At 44.5% G+C, this 14,919-nt stretch overlaps 1 protein-coding gene across 6 annotated transcripts in view; it reads right to left on the bottom strand.

The window, feature by feature from the left end:
- Positions 1-13,408, bottom strand: part of TEAD1 (TEA domain transcription factor 1) — a 273,925-nt gene extending 260,517 nt beyond the window's left edge. For 5 of the 6 annotated variants that reach the window (XM_078340545.1, XM_035265829.3, XM_035265833.3 and 2 more), the window contains exon 1: positions 12,919-13,408. In XM_078340545.1, the coding sequence (XP_078196671.1) occupies positions 12,919-13,401 (483 nt within the window). In that variant the 5' untranslated portion in view covers positions 13,402-13,408. Of the gene's footprint in view, positions 1-9,405; positions 10,373-12,918 lie in introns of those variants that run through there. The other variant, XM_078340548.1, reaches the window with a different exon arrangement.
- Between the last annotated feature and the right edge of the window lie 1,511 nt (positions 13,409-14,919).

The following is a 14,919-nucleotide window of genomic DNA, read 5'->3' as shown; positions in this document are numbered from 1 at the left end:
AGACACTACTGGACCTAACACCTCCACTCCTGTCCGAAGACACTGCCTAAGGCACATCACAAAATAAAAGTGGTGTCAAAAGAAGCTCCAGGAACTGAGCAGTGTCATTCCAATTACTTTTGGTTTTAGGCAAAGTTCTAAAATTACTAAAATTTCTTTTAAAATTTCTAAAATTCCACCCAATTTTCTCTGGCTTATCTCCCTAGGTGCATCATAGCACATCATTATACTGTCTCCCAAAGAACAAAGGTAAGTGAGTTTGAAACCTAAGAATGTCAAGAGTGCCAAGACCACAGGTTCTAAAACATAACCTGAAATCCCCTAATTTCATACAGTACAAACCAACCTTTCAGAATATAACTGAAAAAAAAAACTTCTTTCTAAATTAAACTTTGTTGGTCTAAAAGGAAATGAACCAATGCTGAATCATTCCTATGAATGATGAGAATTATTTTTTAAAAAGTACTTATGAATGGATCCACAAAATAGAACAAGGTTCGAAACAATTTGGTTGCAGTAGCACAGGTCTGAAGGGAAAGTTGTTTCCTGAAATTCCCCTCTATTGTAGCTCTGGCCTCAGAAATAGCCTGGGACAGTCCTTCAAAAGTAATAGTTATGAGCTCAATACCAAGACACCACAAAGCCCTCCTTCCCGGGGCTCTCCATTCTGCTTAAAAGTCTAGTCTGCCAGTTTCCTTGACAGTTTCCTATTAGTACAATAGCCATATAATTTATCATCCAAACTGAGACATTTTTGATAGTAAAAGAGGGGAAAGGATTATGCCAAGACAAGCAATATAAACCAGGACTATACCAGGCAAACAAGTACACAGCCATGGGGAACCATAAAGGCTGCCCTGTAGAAAATATAAACAAGCAAAACTGCCATAAGTAACCATAAGGAAGGTAGCCAGGATCTGATGAAGGGACACAGGAACAAGGAAGATCAAGTGAAAACTAGGAAAAAACCCAGGCAGAGCAGAGCCTGAAACTTGAGGTACACATTAACCTGACTCTGAGTCCGTTTTCTCCCCCTTCTTAAGTCAATCTGCAAATCAGATTCAGCAACTGATTTGTGGCCACCCATGCCTTCAGGTGTCTCCACCTCATGCTCTCCCACTTGATCCTTTATGACTTAGTTCCTGGATTGTTTAAAAGTATGATCCATAAGGATGGGTTAACATGGTGAGCATTTATCATTAGGGAGCACAGCATTCCACACTATTGAGACATTCTTTCTAAAGTAAAAAATCTTCCCTTTTAAATACTACTACTGCTTATCTTTGAAAGAAACTATATGTTTTTTCCTGGCTTCTCCCTAAAACAAACTAGTAGAAATGTCAACTCTTTTTATTAGGTCTGATTATTAGTTTTTAATCACTCGACCTCCAAAAAACAGAACAGCCAGACTGCTGGGGATACCATGGTGGGCATGACAAGATGCTGTCCAGTGTGGTGACAAGATGCTGTCTAGTGTGGTGACCAGATTCAGGGTTTTATTTCTTTATGAGATATGATTCACATACCACAAAATACACCCTTTTAAAGTATGTCATTCAGTACTTGTAGCAGACTCCCAGGTTTGTGAATAAGTGCTTTTAAATATATTTTTCTCCCCTATCCACTGTCAGCCTGCCTGCCTCTAAGTCTCTATCCCCAACCAGACTACTTTCCTTCCTCAACAATTCTTAATTTTTTTTAAAGACTGGGAAACCGGATTAATTAACACACACTTCTGTATATACTGCTTAAGAGACAACAGGAAAAGATGTCAATAAAATGCAGGTGGTCCCTGGTCCAGGCTCACACAAAGCAATCTTAACTGCTCAGACCAGTCACTGGGAGTGGCCCAGATCTAAAAACACAGGGACACTGACACACCCTGAAGTGTAGCTGGGAATGTGAGCAGAGCTGGACCAGCTTAAGGAAGCTAACTTTGAAAACACAAGGTTCTATCGCCAGCTTCCAGAAGGAACTCAGCTCATCTATCCAGAAAGTACCTGGAGTTAGACACTGAACTGGAGTTCAACACTGCACTGGAATTGGACACTGGAGAGTTCACAAACATCCTCTTAAATATGCAAATACACTGACTAAACCGATGGGCAATCAGTCATTCATAGGAGTGTGAATTACTGTTTTGAGTCATATTTAAGGCCCAGAGGAAGCAAGTCATAGGAGAGGGTCACAGACTTAACTCTGGAGCTTGGAGTACTGGGAGAAAGGGAATGAATGGCCTGGGTTTTAACAGCGGCCAGAACTGCAGCTCTAGCCTATCGAGCTAGCACTTACCTAATCTAAACTTTACTCCAACTCTTCCAACTACAGATAACATCATCCCCATTTTCCAGATGGGGAAACTGGGGACACAAAGAAGTTAAGCAGCTAGCCCTAAATAGGTATTAAGAGGTGCAGCAATAAGGGCAGCAAAAGTACCTTTCTTCTCAGCACCTGAAGCCAGATGCCCTCAGCACCCCAGGGGGCTTTTACCAGAAGGCCCTAAGCATTGTTTTGCAATGGATTTACCAGAAGTCCCTAAGCACTGTTATGCTATGAAAAGATGAGTTCCATTCAACCATTTTCAAAAGGACTTTTACAACTCAACCCAGTGTTAGGAGTATGACTTCCTTTTTTTTTTTTTTGAGACAGAGTCTTGCTCTGTCACCCAGGCTGGAGTGCACTGGCACTCAGCTCACTACAACCTCCGCCTCCCGTATTCAGGCAAGTCTCTGCTTCAGCCTCCTAAGTAGCTGGGATTACAGGCGCCCACTACCAGGCCCGGCTAATTTTTGTATTTTTAGTGGAGACAGAGTTTCACCATCTTGGCCAAGCTGGTCTTGAACTCCTGACATCGTAATCCACCCACCTTGGCCTCCCAAAGTGCCGGGATTACAGGTGTGAGCCACCACGCCAGGCCAAGGAGTATGACTTTCAAGCAGGAACCTAAGGAAGAGGTTTTTCTTTTAGACAAATGAAGTTGCACCATGCCATCCAGTTTTTGAAGCATTTCCATTTAATCTGTACTAGGTATCAAATGACCTCAAATATTATGTATTTACTGATGGCTTTCCTCCACTTTATGAATAAGGGAAGTGTGGTTCAAAGCGATTAATGGCCAAGGACTTTATGGGCTTGCCTCAGCCTCTCCTAGATTTCAATCTGTTTGCCTGAGACCAGGAATCTGGCCCTTTTAAGCAAATACCTCAGCCTTGGATGTTCCTCAAGGGTCACTGTCCAGGATGACTTGGCAGAAAATCCTTAAAGATCTGTTATGCAACATAACATTTGAAGTTGCTATTTACTGAGCATTTACCATACCATGTGTCAAATATACGGTAGGCATACAATTGAAATTTATAGACGGGGCACTGAGGCTTGCAGAGAACAAGCAAAATTTGTCCAATGCCACATTAGCAAGTAGCTTAGCCAACGTGTGTCCAACTCCAAATCTGTGTTTTGAACCCAGATTATCCTGTCTCCTTCGTCCAAACTAAAATCAGGAAACAGCCCACTGTGTATGTCAATCAGTTCCCCGCTCCCTCTTACTCTATTCAATTCTTCATAGCCAAGTTTTTTTTTTTTTTTTTAATTATTATTTTTTTTTAGATGGGGTTTGCCATGTTGGTCAGGCTGGTCTTGAACTCCTGACCTCAGGTGATCCGCCCGCCTTGGCCTCCAAAGTGCTTGGATTACAGGCATGAGCCAGCGCACCCGGCCAATAGCCAAATTTCAAATCTGTAGTAGCCCCTTACTGGCAACAAACCTTATGAACATGTGAAGGTTAAGTTCACTAACCAGGAGAGTATTTCACAGGGTTTGCTTATTTTCTAAACACCTAGTCCCAACTCACCCCGCAAAATGGCATCTGAAAAAAATCCCCCGTTCCTTCAAAGCCCAACTCCAACATCCCTTCCTCTGCAAAGCCCTCATTGGTTCCTACCACAGGGCAACACAGCTCTTTGGATGTATCATGGGCGCTTACCCCATTGAGTTTGTTTCCCCTTTATTCTGATGTTACCTAAGGAAATCCATACTCCTAAAAATATATAAACATGTAAAAAACCCGACTCCCTCAAAGCAACCCTCAAGGCAACGACCATCAATAATGTGAACTCCCAGATCCCTAGGACTAGAGATGCAAACATGTTGTTTCAACATTTCAGTAGCGCTAAGACACCACTGACTATGATGCAGCAGGATTTTATTTGACATACTATTGTAAAACAAATGATGTTACAATGCTTATCACTTAGAAATACTATTTTATACATACTGAAACTTTTTAGCAGGGCATGGTGGCTCACGCCTGTAATCCCAACACTTTGGGAGGCCACAGCAGGTGCTTCACCTGAGGTCAGGAGTTCAAGACCAGCCTGACCAACATGGAGAAATGCCATCTCTACTAAAAATACGAAAATTAGCCAGGCGTGGTGGCACATGCCTGTAACCCCAGCCTACTTGGGAGGCTGAGGCAGCAGAATAGCTTGAACCCAGGAGGCAGAGGTTGCCGTGAGCTGAGATCATGCCATAGTACTCCAACCTGGGCAACAAGAGAGAAACTGTCTCAGGAAAAAAAAAAAAAAAAAAAAAAACTTTTTACCCTTTATCAATCATAGCATACATAAAAAGTAAAACATAAGCTGAATAAATTGGGTAACATATAACTAAAGTAACTTCTCAGAGTGACCAGTGCCTATACAATATCACCCTCTTTAACAACAAGGGTACTCTTAAGAATGTTCACTACTAACTGCTGGATTTTTTTCCTCTCCACTGTATTCGCTCTACAGGCTTTGGTGAGTGTATGCAACATCAAGAGTCATGACCACCACCTGGCCAGCCATGATTATTAAACACGTCCCAATTTCAAAAATGTTTAAGTATGTTAAAAATGTGCTCCTTGGAACTCACAAAATACCATACATACAACTTCCCCACTGGATTGCAATGACCTCTGTACATGCCTGTGTTCCTTGCTAAACTTTGCTGGGTAGGGGAATTTTACCGATCACAGTTCATTGGCCACCTTTCCTAATCACTAAATTCATGGCACACAGTAGCACCCACAAACGTTTAAATGTTCAGTGGCAGGTAGCTGCTCCATGAAAACCAGGAGCATCTGGATTCCAAAGTGCCCAAGGTCAAGGAAAGAGAAAAGGAAGGAAAGAATGAAAAGCATGGTGGCTTACCCACAGTTCATCTCCAGAAAGCCCTCAGGATCATTCTTCCTATCCTCTCATTTTCCAACATCAGGCATACCACCCAAGGACCTCTAGGAGCATCCCTGCTACTCAGAAAGCAAAACCTCTGCGAGCAGTCAGACAGAAGTCCATTCTCAAGCCCCTTGCCAGTAGGCGTGACGCACACCTCTACAATCACATCTGGAAACAACTACACTCCCAAGGGGTGAGTAACAGATGAATGTCGAGCACAGAAAAGGTGGTTCTGGTTCACTTTATTGCTTTCCCTGAACAGAAAGGTGAGACCTTAGTTTTGTGCAGGCTTATCTTTAAAACCAATGAAGAACGTCTTAGTGAATTCCGTAAAGATTCAGCCTGTGTTCCTAGGTACACTGCGCCTCACAAATATAGAGGGAGAAAAATCACATTCACAGTTAGAAGAAATGGCCAAATTTAACCTGATTCTAACTGCAGATAAAAATTAGAATACCTACAGCAATGGTTCCCAGCCAGAAGCAGATGCTATGATGGAGCCTTTCAGAAATACAGACACACTGCACCTACCACAACCACCTAAGCCTCCACAGGTGGTGCCCAGGCTGTAAAAGCTCCATAGAGGCTGCAGTTCACATGCTAAGGTGGGAACCACTGATGTGGCAGAAGCTTCCTGGAGCAGGAACAGAAAGAGGCTGACCTGCGTTCCAGTCAGAATCATCCTTAATTAGCCTTGTAAATGGATCCAGGTGCCCTGAATTACAATTCCAAAAGGCACAATGTAAGAAAAGGTGCAAGGCCTGGAAAGGTGAGTGAGAACATGCAGGCAGAGGAAGACAGGAGACAGGCAGACAGCCTCAGGGACACAAGTATTTGCTGACAGGGGTGGTGAGCACATGGTCATGCATACCATCACACTTCCACCTACTAAGTGCAGAATCCCTGAGCTGGCTCCAGCTGAGGCAAGAGTTCCCCTGCCGATTCATCAGTAGGGGAAATTTTAGTTTTGCTCCAGCTTCACTGGACACTTGAGTGGTGTTCTGGAAGCATTTTCCACTTTCACAATTTCTAGGCACGAAGGAAGCTGTTTCTTGTCTCCAAATTACAAATGGCACATTCCTTGACTTCAAGTTATGGTAATAATTTTTGCACTTTACAGCTAAGGTAAAATCTAAAAGTGAAAGGAAATTACGGAGGTATTCTGAATGCATAACAAAACTAGAAATCTTGCATCAAAATTAAAAAACAGTATCAAACTTACCTCTTCAATATTTAAAGCAAAAGCAACTTTGAATTAAGAGAATTTCTTGGCTCAGATAATATGAAATGCTACTAAGTAACTGTTTTCTGTTTTTCTCTCAATGACAATACATGACAAGGTCTTCTAAGTGCCCGGATTTCAAGATGGGGCTGATGGTTCCTTCTGCTAATGGAGCTCTTTCTAACTCTAACCAGCATTGTCTCTTAAAGGCTTTGAGATGAAAAGGCAACTAGGGAAAAAGGATTGAAAGAGATTCCACCAAAGGAAGCATCCGCTCACAATAGTTTCAGAATCAGTTAGCCCCCAAGACACCCCCAGCCCCAGTAATGGGTGATCTGAAAATGAAGCATATCAAAATGCTATTGATAAGCTAAATTACCAGACAGCTTATCTGAGGCCCACATCCGCCATATGGTGCCCCAAGTTCTGCTGCCTGTTGCTGCCATAACAATAGGCACGCCTACCCAGAAAGCACCATCGGACAGAAACCCAGCAGCGGCGGCATGTGGGGCAGCTACTGTGTTTACATTTTATTTTGTGCCATTAACTCTGTGCCTCCCCCTATCCCAGTAGGGATTTGAAACACACACATACTTAATGTCACAAATCCCTGTTACCTGCAGAATGCATGCATGCACACCGCATGTGAGCGCGTGTATGGGGATAGATCAGGTGAACAGAGAGAAAACCAGATGTCAACTTCAGAAATGGAGCTGCCTGGTGGGGGAGGGCGAGGCAGGCAGGCTCCCAGCTAGAGCTGCAAGCAGACAATACGCTTTTCTCAACAGGCTTGGGCGGGCGGGCCTCGGGGAGTGGCTATTTAAAACACTTGGCTCCTTTTATTTCACCACCACGGAAGTGAATTCGGTTCTTAAGTGCCAGAGCAAATGAAGTCATTTGGTTTCTGCGAGCTCTCTGCATTTCAGCAGGAGTCAAACTGGACGAAAATCGGAAGGCCCATCTAAGTTGTTCTTTCTTACAATTAAAATCGATTCCCAGAGGATTCAGCACTTGGGCTTTAGTTTTTTTTCTTTGAAAAGCTATTAAGAGTCAGAGAATAATTAAGGGATACAGACACTGGGATGAACGCTGTCAAAGGTGATTCCCTTCACAAAATGCCATCAAGTCACAGATTAAAGAAGGAGCAGATAAAGCAATTACCTTTTAAAGGTTTGGTTGGTCTAAAAGATTTAACAGTGATTTCCGTCAAATTTCTAACAATTCTGTATTTCTTTCTACTCTCTTAAAAGACTTTCCTATCTTTGCAAATAGTAATAAAATACTCATTTATTTAGTTTACTATACTAGAAAAGCACTGGTTTTCGAAGAGAACTCAGCAGTGTGTAGCATCAGGTTATACAAAAATACCTGGATATAGAGCAAAGCAAAAAAAAAAACAATCTCTTTCTTAATATTCAGATCTATTGAACTGTTAGAGAAAAGCACTCATTTCATTCCCCTAGATTTACTCACACCTAAGCAGACAACATTCTTGGATGAACTTTTCAAATTTTCTTAAACATTCCAAGTTTAAAAAAAAAAATCCCCTTTCAAGTTAAATTGAGATTGTACTTGAACACCATCCAAGAGCAGAGCTGAACTGAATTATGATAATTAGAAAGCTGTGCCTATCTAAAAAAAAAAAAAAAAAAAAAAAGCAGCACAGTTGATGTATTTTTTTTAAAGAAAAGTTCATGCCAGAGAATATAAGTTCAATATGTTCTCACATAATTAACATTTCCCACCATTAGTGGCAGTTTTTCAGTTTATGTATCAGTAAGAACAACAGTGTTGTATATTATCAGTCAAGAGTGTTTCAGTTACTTTACACATACATCTAAACCTGTCAGATGCCTAAAAGCAACCAAAATTCCCCACTAGAGATGACGGATGCTTAACTCGCTCATCAATAAGCCAGCTTTTTCTTTTAAACCAATTTTCCAGGGTCCCATGCCTTCAACTTAAAACTGTTAATGAAATCCTAGGACAGAGCCTTCAAAACAAATGTGAATCATGAAAAAGGGTAGAAAGCATTGCATTAGGATAGTAAAGACCAGTTTCAAACAGGGAGGGGCGGGGCGGGGGATGCATCAAGTACAACACAGCCTTCCCTTGACCTAAAAATACAGCGTTTTACAAGAACCCAGCCTCTACTCTCCACCACCACTGCCACCATTATCCAATGAGAAAAGAAACCAATGAGTTTCAGTTAGCCAAGACTCCCTGACTACTGGAAACTATTTTTTTCGAGAATCCTCTCAACTATGCAAAAAGTCAGTGGACCAAAAGAGAATTTAAAAGCTAAGAGTAACCTACCCTTGTAAGAAACATAATCCTGAGAAACCCACCCACCAGGGCATCCCATTTTTGCTTTGACTAAAATAAAATACATATTTCAAAATTATCCTATTTTGTACTACTACAAAACTGGTATGTATTTGAAAAAATGGTCAAATTTCTATTCCAAATTCAAATATTCACAAAGCTCATAATGAGAATCTTACAGACTGAGGACACTCAAGAGTTCACAGCTTTGAAAGAAAACAAAATAAAAACACAGAGAAAAACATTCCAAATATTTAGATCCAAATATACTAGCATTCTGCAAAACTATCCCAAGAGGGAAGCCCAAGCACGTCCCTAATTTCAGATGTACACAGTAATTGCATTACAACAAGGTCTAAATAAGGTGTCTGTCAAAAATCTCAATCCTGAAATATGAGGTACTTAGGATAGACTTGAATTACCTGATTTTATCACTTTTAAGAATATGAGAGAAAATATGTCACTGATGTGGTTCAAACACTCAACTCTAGATGCAACTTAAATATTAATACCACAAGGTAATCTATGCCTTACTGTAAAATAAGAAAAAGCACCATGCAGCTATAAAAGATTGTGCCAGCCATCAATCAGTCCCCAAGTAGCCCAGCAGCACAGCCCAGGTTTGTCCAAGGGGAATAAACTTACAATATGCATTTCTGCCTGAGTTCAGAAGTTGGACATTAGCAGTTTGCAGTTCCAGTCACTGAACTCCAAAGGGGAAGCTGCAATGCTCGCACTGAACAACAAAAAGGTTTGCTTGGATTTTCTTGCGGTTCTACAGAGAAATACGGACACTTGTTTTGGCCACATTTTTCAATCTTTGGAGAACACAGATCCTAAGATTTATCACTAAACAGATTCAACCTCTAAACATGGCTTTCATATTTATTGATTTAATTTTCCCTTTCACAGTCTCCTTACTAGGTACAAGAAAAAGTGCCTAAAACGGAGATTTAAAGTATTATCCACCTACTGTCTGTATGTCATATGGTCATTTTTAGGTTCACCAGATGATACACGCAGTTATTTGCACCAACCTTTTGAATGATAAGACACCACAATTTTCATTTGTAGGCAGCATAATTATGCTCACAATTAACATGTAACACATGAGATTAGAGAGAATAGTAATTCCCAAATGCCCAGGCTCTTGTATGACCACCATGTATGAAAGATCAATCCATTTCTGAAGCAACCAACCTTAAAACATTATTACTAGCACAGCTCATTTCTTCAAAAGTCTGTCTAACATTTGGGATCTACATGCTTTAAACTGCTCGTGTTACATACTTTTCTGCTGAAAACGTAATGACACATATGATCTAAACACCAATGATACAAATATATTCTTCCCAAATGTTCCCGTTAAGAAATGCCCTCAGAATTGCTGCTCTGTATTGTGAGAACCAACAAAACACAAAATTGCTTATAAATTGCTGGAGCTTAAGCAGAGAGAAAAAACTTGAACGTTTTTTTCCTTATGATTTATTTGTTCTTTTTCTAAATAAAAGGGGACTCCAGTCTCCCAAGTGAGTATACTAATATATAATTCCTGCTGTATAAAGTAAGTGGGGGGAGAGAGGAAATGGGAAGGGGAGGAGGAAGCTGACTCCCCCCAGGCTGCCCTCCCAAACCCGCGCTTATGTGTAATTAGTTTGCTGCTGGGGCCTGGGCACACATTGTACCACAAGGCAAGGAAAAGCCTCTCAGTGAGAAATTCCTATCAGTCTGGCTCAAACTAAATTGGGATGTCCTCCCCCTTTAAATTAAATTTCATTAAGTATATGTCATGGTGAGTCCTGGTTTTTGTTTTGGGAAAAGAAAAGAAAAAAACCCTCCAACCCTCCAATAATCTCTCTCAGGCATGTTCCCTGGAATTCATTACTTTATAAAGGATCACACAGAGGAGGAATTTACACAAAGATTCTTTCCTATAATTTTCTTTACTTCTATTGTCAAGGCAAAGTGTCATACTGGTTTTGTGTCAGACTTGTTTAAAAAGAAAAAAAGTTCTAATATTCTCTTAAAACTGCAGATCAAATAATATTTACCATTAAAGTAAAAATAAAAGTCTACATTGGCACTTTGATACCATCAGCAAGAACCCATAATGGATATAGCTTATCAGTTCATTTTTTATACTAACAATAAATGAATTGTTAACTGTTTAAAACCTGAAATCTGAGAGTTCAACACAGAGTTACACATACTAAGAAACACTAAACAAAAATATCTGTGACCATTTATGGAAACAGTGAGATTAGAAAAATAGGTCTTTCCCCAAGAAATATTCAACAATTCAAAACCTCACTACTGACAAAGGTTCAACGAATCCATTTGTCTTTCCTGAGTCACTTTGTAATTAGTTCTACTATTTCCTTCTAAAGAGGAAAAGATTAGTAAGGAAGTCGGATTTAAGTCTGGCCCTTATAAGCATTGAGATAAACTTGGGCCCAAAGAACCTGCTGTTTACAGAAGGGGGGCACAAACCGAACTGTGAAAGGGTGAAGCACCAGGCATGGCCTGAACACTGTTCCCCAATCTGTGCCTCAGAGAAGCCCCTATCCGCAGGACACCAGCAAGATCCACTGCAACCTGCAGAGAAAGGAGCCCACACAGTGGATCACATCTCCCCGAAGGGAGGAATGTCTACTCAGGTAACCACTGCTGGCACCCAGCGCACCCACCCCAAGCCATTAGACCACCTGAACTTCCAAAAACAAGGTGGCAGGTGCGGAGAAAGAAACCTGTGGTTGTTGTGAACTGACAGTGTTCTGCTCCTTTGCAATACGTGTAGTGTTTTTAATATTTCTTTCTACTATTTTGAAATGTGGCAGACTTAAAAGACCTTTCTGTCCCAAGACCTGGGCTCCTTCCAAGGTACTGTTTTTAAACATGGCCTTTTTTCATTCCCTGCTCCTGGAACATCATCTGTCTCTAAGTTTCCAGGGCTCACTGAGGTCAATTTTCATTTCTGCAAATCACAGGAAGCCACTTGCTTCTAAGAAGTTAACAAGCCTCCTGAGAAACGCTGGTGGCTGGTATTTCATTGTTTCATAAATATTTTTATATAGTGACACTATCCAACTTTAAATAAATCTTTTTTAAAAAAGACAATTTAAAAGCAAAGAAAATTCTGATCTGGATTTCATTTATTTTCATAAGATGATAAAGAAGGTGTGAGCCCTCATTGTTTTCGACTCATTAAAAATATTGCTTTGATTTTTTAATACAAACGTTATTTTTCAAAAAAAAAAGTCATAGAAGTTGAACTTTCTTTAAAGCGGGCTTGTGGACTTTTGAAAACAAGCGTTGCTGTTACGAACAAAGACTAGAAATGTACCCAGATTTTCTCCCCTCCTGGGGATCATTTCTCTTCCAATAAACAAACAAATCCCCCAGTATTTCCTACCGAAAGGCAAGGGAAGTTTTCCAGGGAGAGTCTCCTCCTGGGTTTGGTGGTAACTGCGACTCAGTCTTTTTTGGACACAATGTTTCTGCTGACTCCTGAAAATTTTCCACTTGAATGTGCAATGAAGCGGCGGCGGCGGCGGTAGCGGCGGCGGCGGCAGCAGCAGCAGCAACAGTCCTGGAGAAGCTGCAAAGACGACCGTGCCCTCTTTCATCTTTGGGACGAAGGAGCAAACCCCCAGCCAGCTGCACAAGTCGGTGCAGACCCGGGCCCACCTCCGGGGTCCCTGGCGCCGGGGGGCGGCGGCAAAAGTAGGGGGGTCCGGGCCAGCTCCGGGCTCCGAGGCGGCGGCTCTGCCCGCCCGCGCTCACTCCGAACTTCTGGCTCCACGGCGCACCCCGTGCAAGGCGCCCGAGGGTGTGTTCGTGAGTGCGCGTGCAAGCGGCGGGAGAGGGGGCGCGCGGGGGGCGCGTCGCAGCCGGCCGGGCGCCTCCAGGGCCGCCTGTTGCCGCGCGGGCTCTCAGCGCGCGGCCCAACTTGGCGTCCCGGCAAGTCGCGCGGCGGCGCCCGGCCGCTCACCTCGCAGGGGGCGCGGGGAGGCGGGTGCGGGGGCCCGGCCGCGGCCCTCCGCGTGCCCGCCCGCTGCCGCACACAAAGCAGAGCCCGCAAATAAAGAGCCGCCCGCGCGGGACGCGCCGCCGACCCCCCACCGCCCGCCGCCCCGTGCGCCCCGCGCGCCAACTTACCTCGGCCCAGCGAGCCGCCGCAGCGCCCGGCGAGTCCAAGCCAAACTTCGGCGCCGCTTCCCCCTCCCTCTGCTCGGTGCCCGGCTCCCTCCCCGGCTCCCGGTCCCCGGGCCCGGCCACCCCACCCCTGCCTAGCACCGCTCCTGCCCCGGGGCCGGCTGGGCGCGCTGGGCTGTTGCCCGCGCTCCGGGCAAAGGTGGAGGGGTGGGGGGGCGTCACTGCATGGCCTGTCCCTGGACGCGGCCGCCCCGGGCCCGGGCCCCGCCGCGCGGAATGGCCCGCAGGGTGGAAGCGAGTCTGCAAAGTGCTTGGTGGGCGCCCGCGGCGGGCGGCGGGGCCGCGACGGCGGCAGCAGAGGCTCGGCTCGGCTCGGGCGGCGCGGCGCGGCGCTAGCGATGCTAAGAATGTTCGGAATGAGGACAGGAATGAAATGAACGCCAGGACCGAACTCGCTCCGGAGGGGTGGGGCCTCGGTGACGTCATGCGGCCTGCCGCCGGGGGCCGGAGGCGGGGCCTGCCGCCGCTGGTGACGTCATGGGGAATCGGGGCGGGCTCGGTGCCGCCGCTTCGCCGTTGGGGCGCGGGCTCTCGGCAGCGGGGCGGAGTCTCGCGCCCACGGGGGAGCACGGCGCGCGCGGGAGCCGCCCTCCGTCTCCCGACGCGAGCTCCGGGCTTTGTCCCGAGCTAGGGCGGGGCGGGGCGGACGGGAGCAGCTCGGCTTGGAAGTCCTTGCGCTCGCGCGAAGAACTCTGGAAGCCTGGGTTCCTTCCAGGGGGCGGGCGCCGAGGTCGCGGTTGCGCGCGGCGCGTCTGCGGTGCCTCAGTTTCCCTAATCTGGGACGCTGAGACGCGGTCGGCCGCGTTGAGTGCTCCGGGACTCGCAGAAGTCTGCAAGCGTGGGGAAGAGAAGTTTCCTTTCTGGTGATTGAGATTGTTGCTCTCGAGCGCGGTGGACGCGTCTCCGGGCCAGATTCCCAGCCTGCCATTCTTCCCCTCTTCCCTTTCACTTTTATAAAAGTTCCCAGCTCTCACTCAAATCGAAATCTGCCTTACTGTTGGGAAAGGAAAACCTTTAGCGCAGCAGAGAAGGATAATTACAGAGTTCATAATAAACTCTAGCACGATCTTCTCCAAGTCACTTCAGAAACTAAGTTCACTCATCCCTGCCGGCTGTACTTTTCAAAAGTAACTTCCTAAGCTTTACAACTCTGCATCCGGCGACTTTAAGTTCGCCCTTTCTTTATTGAGAAACTTCATTTTAAATAATAAAGGAATAATTTTAACCCTGCCATTGGAGGTAGTGACGCAAGAGTGACATAGTAGACCCAGTCGGTAAATCAGAAAACAGGTAAGATTGACCCACGGAGGACAGAACCGTCTAACGCTTCAGGTGATTATTATACTTATTTCACAAAAAGCTGCGACGCAATTCCTGTACAGTGGACCTCGTTCCTTCTAGGCATTTGGTCCTCTTTTCCAGTTGAGGCCTCAGAATTAAATAACAACTTATTTTGTCCCCAAGGAATCCCTATATCCCTATATATGGGTAACTGAGGAGAGTGGACTGTGACTTACTGCAACACATTTCTACAAAACATAACTTTTACTAATACATTGTTTTCCTTCTTTCTCTTTTTTATTTATTATTTATTTATTTTTGAAAACAGGATCCTGCTCTGTCACCCTGGCTGGAGTGCAGTGGTGTGTTCTGGGCTCACTCCAGCCTCCACTGCCTAGACTCAAGCCATCCTCCCGTCTCAGCCTCCCAAGTAGCAGAGACTAGAGGAACGCACCACCACTCCTAGCTAATTTTTTTTATTTTTTTGTGGATATGGGGTTACACCATGCTGCCCAGGCTGGTCTCAGACTCCTGGGCTCAAGCTATACTACTTCCTCGGCTTCCTGAATTGCTGGGATTACAGAAGTGAGCCACTGCACCCAGTCTTATTAATACATTTTTAATTTCAACTCTTGTTGAAGTAATTGGAGTAACAGGCAGTTG

Source organism: Callithrix jacchus, chromosome 10 (genome assembly GCF_049354715.1).
Source record: "Callithrix jacchus isolate 240 chromosome 10, calJac240_pri, whole genome shotgun sequence".
Taxonomy (NCBI): Eukaryota; Metazoa; Chordata; class Mammalia; order Primates; family Cebidae; genus Callithrix; species Callithrix jacchus.
This window is presented reverse-complemented; position numbering and strand designations above follow the sequence as displayed.